At 43.5% G+C, this 14,232-nt stretch overlaps 1 protein-coding gene across 2 annotated transcripts in view; it reads right to left on the reverse strand.

Annotated features, from left to right (window-relative positions):
• msi (musashi) overlaps positions 1-14,232 on the reverse strand; it is a 71,475-nt gene that overhangs the window by 36,838 nt on the left and 20,405 nt on the right. The window contains exon 1 of one of the 2 annotated variants that reach the window (XM_065475552.1): positions 466-598. The exons of the other annotated variant lie outside the window; for it this stretch is intronic. Coding sequence (XP_065331624.1) covers positions 466-483 — 18 coding nt within the window. The 5' untranslated portion in view covers positions 484-598. Of the gene's footprint in view, positions 1-465; positions 599-14,232 lie in introns of those variants that run through there. 2 annotated transcript variants of the gene reach the window in all.

Genomic DNA, 14,232 nt, shown 5'->3' on the forward strand with positions numbered 1-14,232 from the left:
TTTTAAAGTTTATGATCGCCACTAAAAAAAATATTAAACTGCTCTCAGAGCATTGCAGATCCACAAAAAATCATGTTTTGTTTAAAATACCAGCTCGCGTAGCAGCTGTCAAAGTAAAAAGTGGACAGCACCTCGGGCTAATTTTCATTCAGGCAAAGTTTGACACAAAAGACACCGAACAAAAAATGCAGCAACCGGGGGTGACAGTGCCTACCAAAATCACAATAACGCGTTTGGAATGTTTGTCCCTTGGGCTGGCATCAAAACAAACCCTCCGCAGCATTCCAACAAAACCAGCGTGCACCCAAGACAGCCCAAAAGCGAGGGAAGCAGTCGACCAACATAACACCCAACAATGGAAAAGTGCGTCTCACGCCTCTAGCGACCACCCCCGATGCCGGGGTGGTTTTCACCCTTGGGGTGGGCCGCGTTTGAGGACGGGGTTCGGTCGGAGGGCAGACTCACCATGTGCATGGGCATCATCTCGACTACAGCATAATCTGGGAGCTCACGTGTGGTTCGATTGTTGGCGGCGCACTCACAGACTCGTCCTGACTAAGCGCTGGTCCAAGGCGAACTGAACTAACTGAGCGAGCGCTTTCGGAAGCGCCAGACGAGACGCTCGCCGAGGTTGGCACCCCCGACCCTGCCCGAGTAAGCGCGAGCGCTCACGACCGCTCGCAAAACTATCGGCTCCTCTTTCTCTCTCTCTCTCGCTGGCTGGCTCTACCGGTTCGTGGCGCGCGCGACCTTTCTCTCTCTCGCTCTCGGCTTGTTTTTCGCAAAAAATGCTCACATACGCGCTACCGCAATCCGACGAGATAGGCAGGAATCGATAATGAATTGTGTTGAGGCGAAGCCGGCACGTGCCGCGACTGATAGATTCACAGCAGAAACATGTTGTTTTATCTGTACGAGCAAATGATCTGATTTTTTGCCCCAAATAACGCTCGGCAATTTCTCAAAACGCGAGTCTGGCCGGGACAGTGTTCCTTTCTGTTACTTCCGCCCACTTTTTACCGGTTTAGCAAGTTATGCAAAGGGGTGCGAGCGAGCCAGCCTGTGAGCAGATGACGGCGTTTCCGAACTTTGCGGCTGCTATTCTTGCAGGGTTTCACTTTTCAATATTATACAGACACTCGAGAGCTTGATCCAATTACGTCTACTGCGTCTTTTCGTTTCAGCAAAATATTGTATCAGCGCGGCGTCGCGAAATATAAGAGCGGCTGATATTGCCGCCGCCGTTGCCGCCACCGTCCCATCTAGCGAAATGAATGGCGTAGATTAAGCCAATTTGTTTGCAAAACTTGAGCTCGAAATTTTAGAGTGGGCTTCTTCGCAGTGTAGCAAGTGCACTTACAGGGAAATTAATTGAAAGCTTACTCAAGCTTGAGCCTTTGGGTTACTCAAATGAAAAGCGTAGTGGAAAAAGAACTAAAATATTTTCCGGCAATTCTATCTGCTGAATTTTTCTTGAATTTTTCGGAGCGTAAAATTTATTTCATGTTTTGATTTGTCAATAGTAACAGTTTGTTATTTTGTAATCGTTTGCTTGTTTCTGAATTGCGAAATTGTGGTGTAGAGCAAGAGAGAGAGCATCCCCCTCAAAATAGTACTTGCGGTTGCACCACTGGGTTTATCACAAAGTCGATCGGAATGCTGATGAGATCAATCTTTCCATTCGCGTGCCCGGCGCATCGTCAAAGTCTAAATTAAGAATTGGCCTTCACTCATTGTTTTCATTCGCGCTCGACTGCCGACTAGGTGGGTTCGCAGGTGGCCCATTGAGCGGGATAAAAATGGGTTTGGCGCTGACAACCGCGCCGACGGGTTTATTACTTTAAAATCGAGTGTGCGCTGCGGCCCATTAGGCGAGGTGTTTGTTGACTCGGCGCCGGCCACACCAAGGGTCTCATCGTCCCGTTCATCCCGTCCGATGAATGAAACTCAAAATAGTGTGGATCACGCCCGCGGCACACGCACAACACGTTCTAGCTCGTTTTGCATATTACTTTTTCTTATATAAGCGGTGTCTAATTTTATGAGGACTCAAGACTGCGTGGTTTGTTGTTCCAAAAACGTCAGAAATATCACATGCTTGTATTAATAAACGGTAAAAGCTTTCGTTCATTGCCTGCTGAAAGATGATGACACATTGAATTCAAGCTAGTCATGTTATATAATATCTTCAATATGATTAAATCTTTGTAGAGTTGAACTTTTATAAAATTTTAAAGCATAAAAGTGCGTAACACACTATAGCCAGCATACTCATTTAAATAAAATATAATAAAGAGAAACTAAATAAGAATTTCACAAATTTATGCTACGCAACCCTTTCTCAGACCATTGATTTTTAAGGAGTAATTTCATATAAGAGAAATTCATTTTCCAGCATTACAAAAATAATTTTTGGTCAAAAGTAATGTTCGATTTTTTTACTATTTTGCAAGAAAAATACTCTGTAATCCTAGAGTCAACTGATTTCTCCCTCGCAGTTCTCTCTTTTACTCGGTTTTAAGTGCTATTAAGTTTAAGAAAATTATTAAGATATAGGAAAATTGAGTTTCCCTGCACTCTGATTGGGCTGCAGCTCTCAAATTATGAAGTATGTGTACGGAAATTAATTATTGAAGAAGTTTGAAGAAAATAAGGAGCAGAATTTCACTTTTTAAAATATGTGAAAGCAATTAATTGTATTATTGAAAGAGGGAATCTTGTCATTGGGAGGATGAATGGCTGCGGGGTTTCACATAATATTCCGTCAATAAGCTCAGTAATGAGTGCAGCCAACCAGTGATTCAAAGTTTTCTTAAACTAAATATTGTGGCGAAATTTGGCTATATTGCATGCTGATGAGGTCTTCAGTGGCCTGTCCAGTATTTTTTTAAGCAATAATAATAACCATAGTAAGATATATCTTGGAGAAATTAAAATCAAACCACCATTATTCATCAAATTCTTTCCTTGCAGTAAACTCTATGTAATTTGTTTAGCGATCTTTCAGTTGCGCAGTGTTGATCGACTTTATTTACCAGTGTGATATGATTCCATTTGCATGTTTATGTCAGTTAATTAATTAATGTTCCATCCGCAGTGGTTTGACCACAGTGAGCCCAGTTTCAGTCCAGCTTACAAGTACCAGCGGTCATTTATATGATATCAGTGCGAGAAATGCGCCTGCAGCTATGCAACGCGTGTGCCGCAGGTGCTCGCCAAATTGCCTAACGACAAGCACGGCAGGGGCATGCGGAGAGTCGTGCATTAATACAGTATTTATTTTCGGTGCGGCATTCTGCTTGATTATCACCGGCCAGGCCTCTCGCTGTCGGCCCACGCAATGTTCCTAAACCGAAATAACTCGCTTGATGCCACAATTTTGAAACATAATTCTCCGTGAGCCAACTTTCTGGGACGCTCAACTACAGTGCGCGGTATCGCGCTAGCAGCAGAGGTTTTCCAGGTGATTGCGGGTGGCGCGAAAGTGGGCTGAAGGAATTGGCTTTTTTTCTTGCACACTCCGATTAACTTTCGATTGATTTAGTTTCGCTCCATCCACTCCAAGGAGAACTATACACAGCACGGTGCTGTTCTCTAACAGCGAATCAAACAATATCCCCCACGGAGCGGTGTTCAGCAAAAATACAACACTTTCTTTTCTTTCTGCCGAAACAATTAAAGATATTAATCACAATGTCCCCAGACGTTTATGTTTTCCTTTAGCTTTTTTAATAAAGGTGGACGAGAGCACCGCATTCCTGGGGAAAAAATTAGGCTGGAAATCTTGCGGGGGTGCGACAAAAGGTCGGTGGCGAAACCATCTCCGACTCGCGGAACAATGATCAGGAATGTGGCCCAGGAATAACTCAGGAGTCGGCGGCCACTATGCACGTGCAAAAAGGAGAATGCGAGGGTGCATTCCTGCAGCGGGTCACGTGATCCGCGTTTAATTTCCTGCGTCCATATTTCACTCCTGGTCCTCTCGTTCTCGCCGCCACCGCCGCACTCTCACTCAATACGCGCCTCGCGCCGATATAGAGCAACGAAAGCTCACGCCCGCCCCTTTTCACCTCCAGAGCAAAATGCCACAAATTATTTCTTGACGCCTCTGCTAAAAGAGCGAAAATAGTGGCGAATTCTGCGACGTGATTTATCTCCAGGATATGGATCTCCCATTTTTTTCTGTTCACACCTACTGGACTATATCCCCATTGTCAAACCTCTGTGGTATTAACTACTTTTAATCCAAATTATACATAAATCATGTTGAAATTAAAAATTAAAAAAATCACATATTCATCACACAAAAAAGATCTTGTCAAGCGGAACAGTGACAATTTCACCACTTCTCTGGAGAGCAAAACCGAAATGGGCCCAGCTAAATTAAAAAGAAAATAAATGTTTGCCTTGTTTAACGAATGAAGGCAAAAGAAAAATGCAAAAGACTTTTTTACATACAAAATTTGGTATTCAAATATTACTATATTTTCCAGTACTACTGATGAGGATTTTGAAATTGGCCGATGTTACACCCGAAATTAAAATGTGTGCTGCATAGCTGACTCAACGCCTCTTCGGTAAAATTTGCTTGATTTTGTCCCACATTACCTATAATACTTGTTGCAATTTTCCCTTCCTTTCACAATTTTTCCTTTCATTCTCAATTTTTCTCAAGTTTTAAAAACCATTTTAATTACAATTTTTACTTTTAATATTTTCCTACAGAAACGCCATTAATTTGAGACATTTTCTACTGTCATAACATTAATAATTAAATGTCAGAAAGAATTTTCCTCTGCAAGAGCCCACCAGATGTTAATTAAATTATGGCAAAAGGTAATTAAGTACTAGCATTAAGAACCAAGCCGGCGTAGTACAGCGAAATACGAGTGCTACCACGCGTATGATGCAGAAAATTGCGATTTTGCACCGCAATATCAGTCGTTACCGCAGAGCCTCTGTCGTCCTAACTTGTTGAGAAACCATCAAAGAAGAAATAACAGAGTGAGTCGAGCGTAACAGAATTTACTGCATTACACCATAGGGATCAACGTTGGTGGAAGAACTAGCTACCCAATAATAAGAAAGATAAGGATGAGGCTCGTAGTCGGTCAGATTGATAATCGTGGGCACAGGCGTTGCTGCTGGAGCAGAAAGCAAGCATTAAGCAGCAGCAAAGCCCGAAAGATTGGCAAAACCTTCACTGAGGACGAAATTGGATTCCAGCCGGGTGTGCGAGAGAGGCCAGAGGTCCGGGTTTCTTCGTGGCCCACAGTTACTTAAGGCACGCACACAAACCAGAAGTAGATCGTGCAATTTGGTGGGCGTGTGTTTATGACCGCGGCATAATGTGGCATGATTTCGAGTGTGATTGCAGCTAGCGAACGAGTTACGCCGGCCGCTTGGTGGGGACACGCTTCGGCACGGGATTTGCGTTGTAATTGCCAGCGAGGTCATCCGACTGCATTGCAGAACCGACAGCCGGCGAGAGAGCTAGCGAGCTCGCGCCAAAGTTTGGCGCCTCACTCGCCGCCCGACTTGCTGCAGCACTTTTTCTGCTCAATAATATTCAAACGCAGCGTGTGCGTGTGTCCTCTTCCTCCTCCTTTCTTTTTCCTCCTTCTGCTGATCAAATGGCATACATTATGATTATTGCAGTTAAAAGTCCAAGCCAAGAACGCTTTGCTGGGAGGGAGACCGCGCCTAGCGCAAAACGCTGCGCACAGAAAGGAAAGCACTGACCAGAAATCCAATTTTGCCCACTTTATGTGTGGTTTATATAACAAGCAGTAGAGTAGTCGGCCTCCGAGAATAAAATTTAACTATGTGTATGTAAGCCGGTCCGATATAAAAGACAAATCTGCAGTCAAGCTGTTGTTTATTTGCTCACGATATTTGAGGAAACGAGACTGCGAAAGTTTTCATGATGTGAAAAATAAATATACACTCGCCACCATGTCTAGAGAACTCGAGTCTGTCCAATTTTAAGATAAAAACAAAAATCATGTCATGTGATTGCGAGGAAGAAACGGCATTTTAAAATGTGAGAATTTACTATCATTTGTCATCTGAAAATGTTGAAACTTAAACAATGAGTTGTTCGAATACCTAAAAATATATGGTTGCCAGCAACAGTGTGAAGACATACGATATCATACAAATTTGTACTTTTTAAGTAAGAACAAAGTGTAATTTGTTCAATTCACTTTGAAAGTTGATAAAAGGAATCATTTTTGCCGCATAATTTAATTACTGCATCATGGAAAACAAACGGAGATTATATCTGACATCTGATTATCAAGAGAGAGGTACGTCAAAATACGAGTGAACATTTAAATGGGTCATTAAATTAGTTGTCACTTTGTGAACGCATTTTTAAAAACTAACGAACCACGAACACTAATTTCCAACGACAGTATAATATACATAGCGAGGCAGAGAGGCATTAAAGAGTAATTCTTGTCAGTCGGAAGAGCGGGAGAGTCGTCGCTGCTCGATTTTCGGCGTCATTTCGAGCGAATAGAAGAGAGAAGACTGAACGAGCAAAAGAGTCCATCAGTTGAATTGAGTCTCGTTGTTTGCTTGTGTCTTTTTTCTAATTAGTCTGGCTGGTTCAAAGGAGAAAGCATTACGAGACAAATAAACGGACGACCACATCAGAGCTGCAAAAAATCCATGTAAACATAAACAGCGAACTCGGAATTGAAAGCACCATCATGCATTCGAAATCGGCCACTCAGACATGGCGAAAACTCCCACTCGCTGCGACACAGAATCACTAATTTTACATGTCTCGTTAAAGGTAGCTGGTCATTTTATAATCCTGCTCCTTTGTGTCCTGCCGAAAATAGGAGCTAGATTGATTTTAGCACCAAACAAATAAAACTTCGCGTTGGTGAGCGTATACCAAATAAGTGGGTCGGGCGTATATTAACGCGGTTGATGGAGCACCAGCCAGTTGTCAGTCAGTTGGCGAAATGAACTCGGACTCGGCTGTTGAGATAGAGTGCGCAATAATGACTTGCAACAAGTGCATGCATACAGCCAATATAATTGAACTGTATGGAAATTGGAGCTCGCGTTTGTACAGTCGCTCGACGGCCTATAATGAGTTTGTAAAACCAAGGGCAGCAGCGCGCGGCGTACTCGCCGACATGCACAGCCTCGAGTAATTATGCAGAAAATCAACTCTATTTGCAAATTATTACTGCATGTATTTGGATCGATGAATACGAACACGCTTTAGAGCTACGGCGGATTCGGTTAGAAAAATAACTGGAGATGTATGGTTAATTGGTTCGTTGCTAATTGCTAGTCACACTTGTTGATAAATGATTTTATAGTTCAAATTCATTAAATTAGCTTTTTATCAAGCATTTACATTAAAAGTATCATTTATATTTTGAACTCTCTCGCAAAAGCGTAAAATCGATGGTCACGGAGATACAACATTTTGTAAATGAGCGAGTATGATAATAAGTACCACAACCGAATATCCCTGTAATTAAATCCTTCTGCGTTTAAAAAAAGGCTGAAAAATATCCACTGTGCTATTTTACAATGAAAAGTACAAATTAACGAGCAATTTCACATACGCGTGGCTGCGATTTTTAATATTTAAAAGCGCTGCAATTTCCACTAACTTGTATGCAGAAGCACATGGGACCTGTTCATTTGGCAAAGTGATTGTCACTCGCATAATGGCTTTTTTCGTCCGCAGATAATTGCTCGGCGCCGTACACGCTCTGCATTTTATCACTTCGCCATTATCATCATTTCGGATTTCGCAATGTACCAGTCTGATGATTTATTGGCTTATTAATGTGCCGGGCAGCTCATTGCTGCACACGCCTCACTGTGGTGGAGCGCTCGTGATGATATTTTACATAATGAACGCGCGCGTACTGCCACATTGTGAGCGTTTAATATACGTGCTCCAACGTCTGAATCAGTCATTGAGTCGGACGGAAACAAACAGCCGCGGGAAAACTCACCTGAATGAGCTGCTTTTCCTACAGAACGGGAGACGCCGGCACACGGGGAATAATAAAATGTATATTTAGGGCCGCGCGCAGTATATCAGGCCATTTGCTTACTTTTGACGGGCTCATAAATGCAAATGACAAATACGGCTCGCGATATTGGCTTTTATGCCTCTCCACGAAAAAAGACGTCGAGCAGAAAAAGGCACAGACCAAACAAATATATAACAAAGGAGACTTTTCCAATAGTTGCATGGTATTTGGATAATAACACACTGTCGTTCCTTCCGCAGAGGAAATAAAGTGCCTCACATTACGCGATCAGTTGGCAAGTTTGAACAACGAGTATGGCGTCTTTGCTGATTCTAGGACACGAGAGAAAACAACATTTTGCTTTCTTTATTAAAAAAGAAAAGTAAAAGACTTTTCAGATAAGGTTCCAATTTTGAACCTGCTCTTCGTGTGGAGAACTACATACCGCCCGCATTCAATTGCCACATAATAATGCACAAAGAAAACCCATCATTTGTAAATAGGGTAAGTAATTCAAGAAGATCTACATTGTTTTATGTGCGTCCGATTTACGTTTTGGCAACAAATAAGTACGAACCAAGCTACGTCTCTTTTAAAACAAAATACGACCCAGATCATTGCAAATCTTGAAATTGGGACTAATTGGTAAGAATCCACGAAAATGGGTAAAACCCCGACTAAATTGGCATTAAACCCGTCCCAAAATAGTCAAATAGATCCGTCTGAAATTCCAACCGAAGTCATGCGCTATGCTTTGCGATCTATCGACATCATTTTCGACACTGCGCGTGACACGTGGCAACGTCCATCAATTTTTAATCATGAAATGGTGCTTACATTATTGAAATAGCTCGTTTTTGTAACAGCAAAATACGCACGTCCTATTCAAAGTGGATGGGAGTCAAATGTGGTGTGTTCAAATCAGTCGCAAATTACTTCACATTCACAGACTGGCGGGCAATGTACTGCACACACATAAAGAAAATCTGCTTGACAAAAGAAGCAGCTACTCGTGCGTTCTGTGCGTAGTTTGTCATACTTTTAAACACGCTGTGCAATCACCATAAACGTCGTTACTTTCGGCGACGGCGGAAAAATTGAGCATACAGTCTGCTGAAACAAATTTATAGCCCACTTTGTTTTGCAGAAATCCAAGCGCCGATTTTCGGCGTACAGAACACTCCGCAAAACGCTTCTCTCGCATGGAGACGGACTCGGAGGCAAACGCCATATAAGCGAAAAGATACACGAGAGGAGGAGGGAGATAAATTGCCACAATGCCGCATTATGCTGTTCGCCCATTCATTCTTATACACGCAGTCTGTGTGGGCATTCAGCACAATATTTACCAACTGGGGTTGATTCACGAAATAGTAAAAAGATAAATTCTTGCGTGTCTGCAGTCAGTTCGGCGAAAATCCATCACGCTTAGCTGTGTGCGAGCGGCCTGATACTGCATGCAACAAAAAATAATAATAAAAAGTCATAGCCGGACGTAGCATACAATGAAAGAGAGTACGTACTCCTCGTCTTGCGAAGTATTGAATAAATAAATACAAGAGCGAAACTTTGTAAAAGGAGTCTTCTCTCTTCTCGGTCAAACTATCAGGCGGCGGGGGTATTTTTCTTTCGTTCGTGCATTCATCCCATCTGCATGGTTGGCGAATGTTTTGAATAAACCGAGACACACACACATCTCTCTTCCTGCCTTTATGCAACGGCCGAATAGAGTGGAATTCCGAGGCACGCTGTCTTATCCTCGGGAGTAGTCTCCGAATAATAGAAAAATCACAATGAATTTTGCATTCCATTCTGGCTGCAGCGCGCGGCAAAGGCCACAGATAAATTCGGTCTCATTTTTCGCCCTCGGTGCCCTTTTGCCCCGGGACAAAAAGTTACTCAAGTGAATTCCTCGTCAGTGCAGAGAGGATAAATCTAAAAATAGAGCCAACTTCTAGATTAGATCAGATGCTGAGAGGCGGTTGGACAAGTCGCATTATCGTCCATGTACGTGGATACGTTTGAGTGTGTTTCCACACATGCACACATGGGACACAAAAAGCGAGCGTCTCGCTCACTTTGTCAAGAGAGAACCATGTGTTTATGGTGGAGCGTGCCAAATGTTTTTGCGGTTTAATGTAACGCGATATTCAAATGTGGCACGATTAAACGCGGTGAGCGCGGCCGAAAGAGTCAGCGAGTCCGCTGCGAATTAATTACACTCACACACAGACACAATCGAATAAATGTTTATAATTGGCTCGATTACCAGATCACGCGACGCGAAAAAACGCGCGCACGCACGATAAGAGTGCTGGATGGGCATACCGTGTTTTTGTTCATTATCTCTTATCTGCGTGACAACAACAAAGGGTTGAGCACACTTGACTTTTGCACGGTTCCTAGCTGCCAGTCAAGTGGGTGCGGAGTGAAATTCCTGCTCGTTTCCTCGGCAGATTCGCGGTGCGGTTTTTTGCTGACGTACCATTATCCATCCGCAAGCGTGTTTGCCTTCCTTTTTCCTGCTTGCCGATGTGATGTTGTTGGACGGAAGTAGATCATGTGATATTGAGCAGTAGATGGTGATTTAGTGATGAGTCGCGCCACCGGATTTGCAGGCAGCCATAAAAAGGGCTGGATTTGAGGCGCGCACCTGGATTTGGCGGCTCACCCCGGGCCAAATGAGACAAAATATGACACCAACAAACCATAAAAAGGCATCACTTATTGAAACACGCCGAGCCACAGCAGCGATGCGCTTTCCTCGCCACCCGTGTTGCGTGATGCACCCTTTTTTTCCCTATACGCCCCGGCCGACGCGCAAATGTACGCGAATGCGCGGCTTTGTATGTGTACTTTATTCCCATGCCACGCTCCCTGTGGGTTTTCTGAATATAAAAAACACCTCGGGCGCCGAAGTCCTCATCAGCATTCACCGAAAACACAGCGGCGGCGCGCACGCAATGAGCTGGGAGCAAACACATACACTCGACTTTTTGCGCTCTTGATCTGCATGACGCTGGAAATAACTCAATCGCCATTATTCGCAGAGCTTTTGTTTGCGCCCGAAATGAGGAGAATGTCTTTCCTATTCAAATGTCTCACGGATAAATAAAAATACGGAAGGTTTCCAAACGCTGATTTTGTGTGACCTAATCTAGATAAAATAAAGTCACGTCACATAATATATTGATTGGAATGGCAACAAAACCTCCCCAACAGTTTTCAATTATTCAAATGAAAACACAACAGCATTGAATCCTACATTTTGCAAATTATTTTTAAAGTATCAGAGGGAGGCTACATTTCACGCCGAGTAAATAATAAAAATGGCAGCAATAATCGATCGCAAGCAAAAACGTTTGAAAAAACCTCTTTCGCCAGCGGTTTACAGATTCTTGAGCGGGAAACAATGAACACTGCTGCCTTCTCATTCCCATTTTCCAAGCAGACGGTGCTGTTGTCCCTGCTGCTCTCATATTGTCATTTGAGCCTTGCTAGTATTTCCGAGCAAAATCCGAGCAGCACAACACTCCCTGCTATAGGCAAATTGCGCAAAACGTATAGGAAAAAACAACTGTAGCAGAACGGATAGATGGAGTACGAAGAAAGCACATACTCTAGCTTTTGCGCTGCTAAAAGACGTAAAATGTATAATTCCGCTGGAGGCACATCTATTGCACGATAAATAATATATTATGGCACATAGAGAGAACGCGTTCGCAGAGCAGCGGATGATGGATCACGATCTCAGAGTCTGCTGCATCAACCAGAGAATTCTCGGCGCCCATGTGTCTAGTATTTCGTGGCGCACACGCACTTCATGCGGGGAGGAGACTGCTCGTACGCACACACCGCAAATATAAATGTGCGTGAATGTGCGTTTGGCATTATGAGTTATGCGTCCTGGGAATATACGGCAGTCGTTCTCTCCCCGTTCGCTGCTGGCTTTGCAGTTCCATAACATTCGATTTTACGATAAGGCAAGCACGGGGTGGAAATGCATTTCGTTGCCAGAGAGTTTGAATTACCGTGGAAACGAGCGTGATCGAGCTTGTTGATTTCCTGTTTCGAGTTTAATTAGTGAACGAGGCACCCTTGAGCAAAATCTGGATACCCTCTGTTGAGACTAAATTTGTTGAGAATCTGCTCCACTAAATAGATAAAAATAATTACGTATAATTGTTTACATTGAATGAGGAATGAATGAGACTCCCAAATGCAAAAAATCCTTGTTACAATTGATATAGAGGGTAGTATTAAAGCAAATTTTTTGACACAACAGGAAATTACACAATTCAATTTGGATGCAAAGTTTGTGTATATTAAAATGGTGAGTACTTATCAACCTACAGGAAATCTTATTTTACTTCGTTGCTAGATTCCCTGTTACACACGAGACAAAACGAAATTATTCACGCAAAACAGGTTTTCGAAAAATCAGCAATTGAATTTTAACAGTGGCTAGGTCCTCAACTCAGTCAGCCGATTATTGAAGCCAATAATTAATACCATTTTTAATTTTTGCACGATACCACTTTCTTTCTCCCTAAAGACCAACAGCGTTATTAATTTCAAGAATTGGTCTGAAATAGGGGTAAGAAAAAAATGAAAGCCAGAGATTAGTCCCAGCCATTTCAAGGGAACTTCAACTTTACTAAATCCTAGTGCATAAACCAAGCCAACTGGAATACATTCTGCAAGTCAAGGGTTTAAGCGGATTTTCTCAATTAAATGCTCAGACGAGGCTCAAAATTAGCATACACTCGGCGGCGTCACTTTTGAGGGGAATATCGCCATCGGACGCAGCACGAGAAAGGCAATATTCGGGAAATTCATCGCAACGAAAGAGGCTGGTTGCATTTTAGCCAAATTAAAATGCAAAGACGGTGCAGCCAGGCTCTTGGCGGCGACAGCAGCAGCAGATTTGCATAATTGGACGCGCGTATATCAAATTACGGAGTCGTTCGCATGCGGGCGACATTTCACCGGGGCAGTGAGACCACCACATTATCCTCGCTCGGCACTCTGGCCGCTCGACAATCGATACTCGAGACGTAATCAAATTATAGCACAACACACGGCGAGCTGTGGACATGCATGCGGTAGCCGCCCGAAACGCCGTTCGAGCTGTTTTATATGCCAGTCCGAGTGTGTTTGAGCGCGCCCGCACCATTATCTTGCGAACAGATTGTGCTGCAAAACAACGGTGCTCTAACGGAACGGGCAACCATTATTCTGTTAACTAGTACCTGCGAATCGCGTTTTCCATTAATTTGTTTGTACAACGAAAATGAGAAGCTCGGTCCGCACTGACAAACACCAATTTGCTTCTCGACCGATTCATAATCGAGAGTGATTTCATTACCAGCTGATCGTGATCAGAGGAGGGTCGGCCGAAACTCGGAATTGCAACGTTTAGCCGCTCTCGTTGCCGTGACTGCCCATGAAACGAGAGCATCGACACCTGACTTGAATCAATTCGCACTGAGCAAATATACTAATGAAAACCGCATTCAGCTTAAATCCCACCATTCCATTTGGTGACATTCCGGTCGATTCACTCTCGGATGCAATCAGAAATTCCCTCGGACGGAGGAAAAGTAATTTGCGCCAAATTGTATGGCAGGACGATGGAAACGGTCCCAGCTGAAAAAGGGAGCAATTTGGCGATGTGCTCCAGGCACGGGCTGACAAATTACTGTTCGCGTTCGACTTTTTGCGATGCATCATTATATGCAATGAGAGCCATCCATCCATTCAACTATCAGTCACGGGAGGTGTCAACCGCACACGCACTCAGCCACACCGATTGTCGCCGCAGAGGAATCTCTCTCTCCGAGATAAACGAACGCGGTAAAAACCCTGTGACTAAATCAGACGATATGTTGGCAACAACAACAGCAAAAAGGAAAATATAGACTCAAAATGATGGGAGCATTGTGCTAATTCAAGTTGCAGAAAAAGAACAATGGGAGAAAGTGGTGCAAATTGGCCCAGCTGACGCCCTTTGCATTTTTGCGGCTTTGAAATTGGATAATTTGCTCTCTGCCGGGGCTGGCACCGTAACTTATTAGTCTGGCGTGCAGGCCCGCACGACACCAGAGACCAGCGGGTAGCATACACCGGACAAAAACAGGCGCGAAATTAATAACCACCGACTTTGAGCCACTGATTGCGGCCGCTCTTTAATTACTTTTCGCCAAAAGCGGTGCTT

This window comes from Cloeon dipterum, chromosome 1, assembly GCF_949628265.1.
Source record: "Cloeon dipterum chromosome 1, ieCloDipt1.1, whole genome shotgun sequence".
Lineage (NCBI taxonomy): Eukaryota > Metazoa > Arthropoda > Insecta > Ephemeroptera > Baetidae > Cloeon > Cloeon dipterum.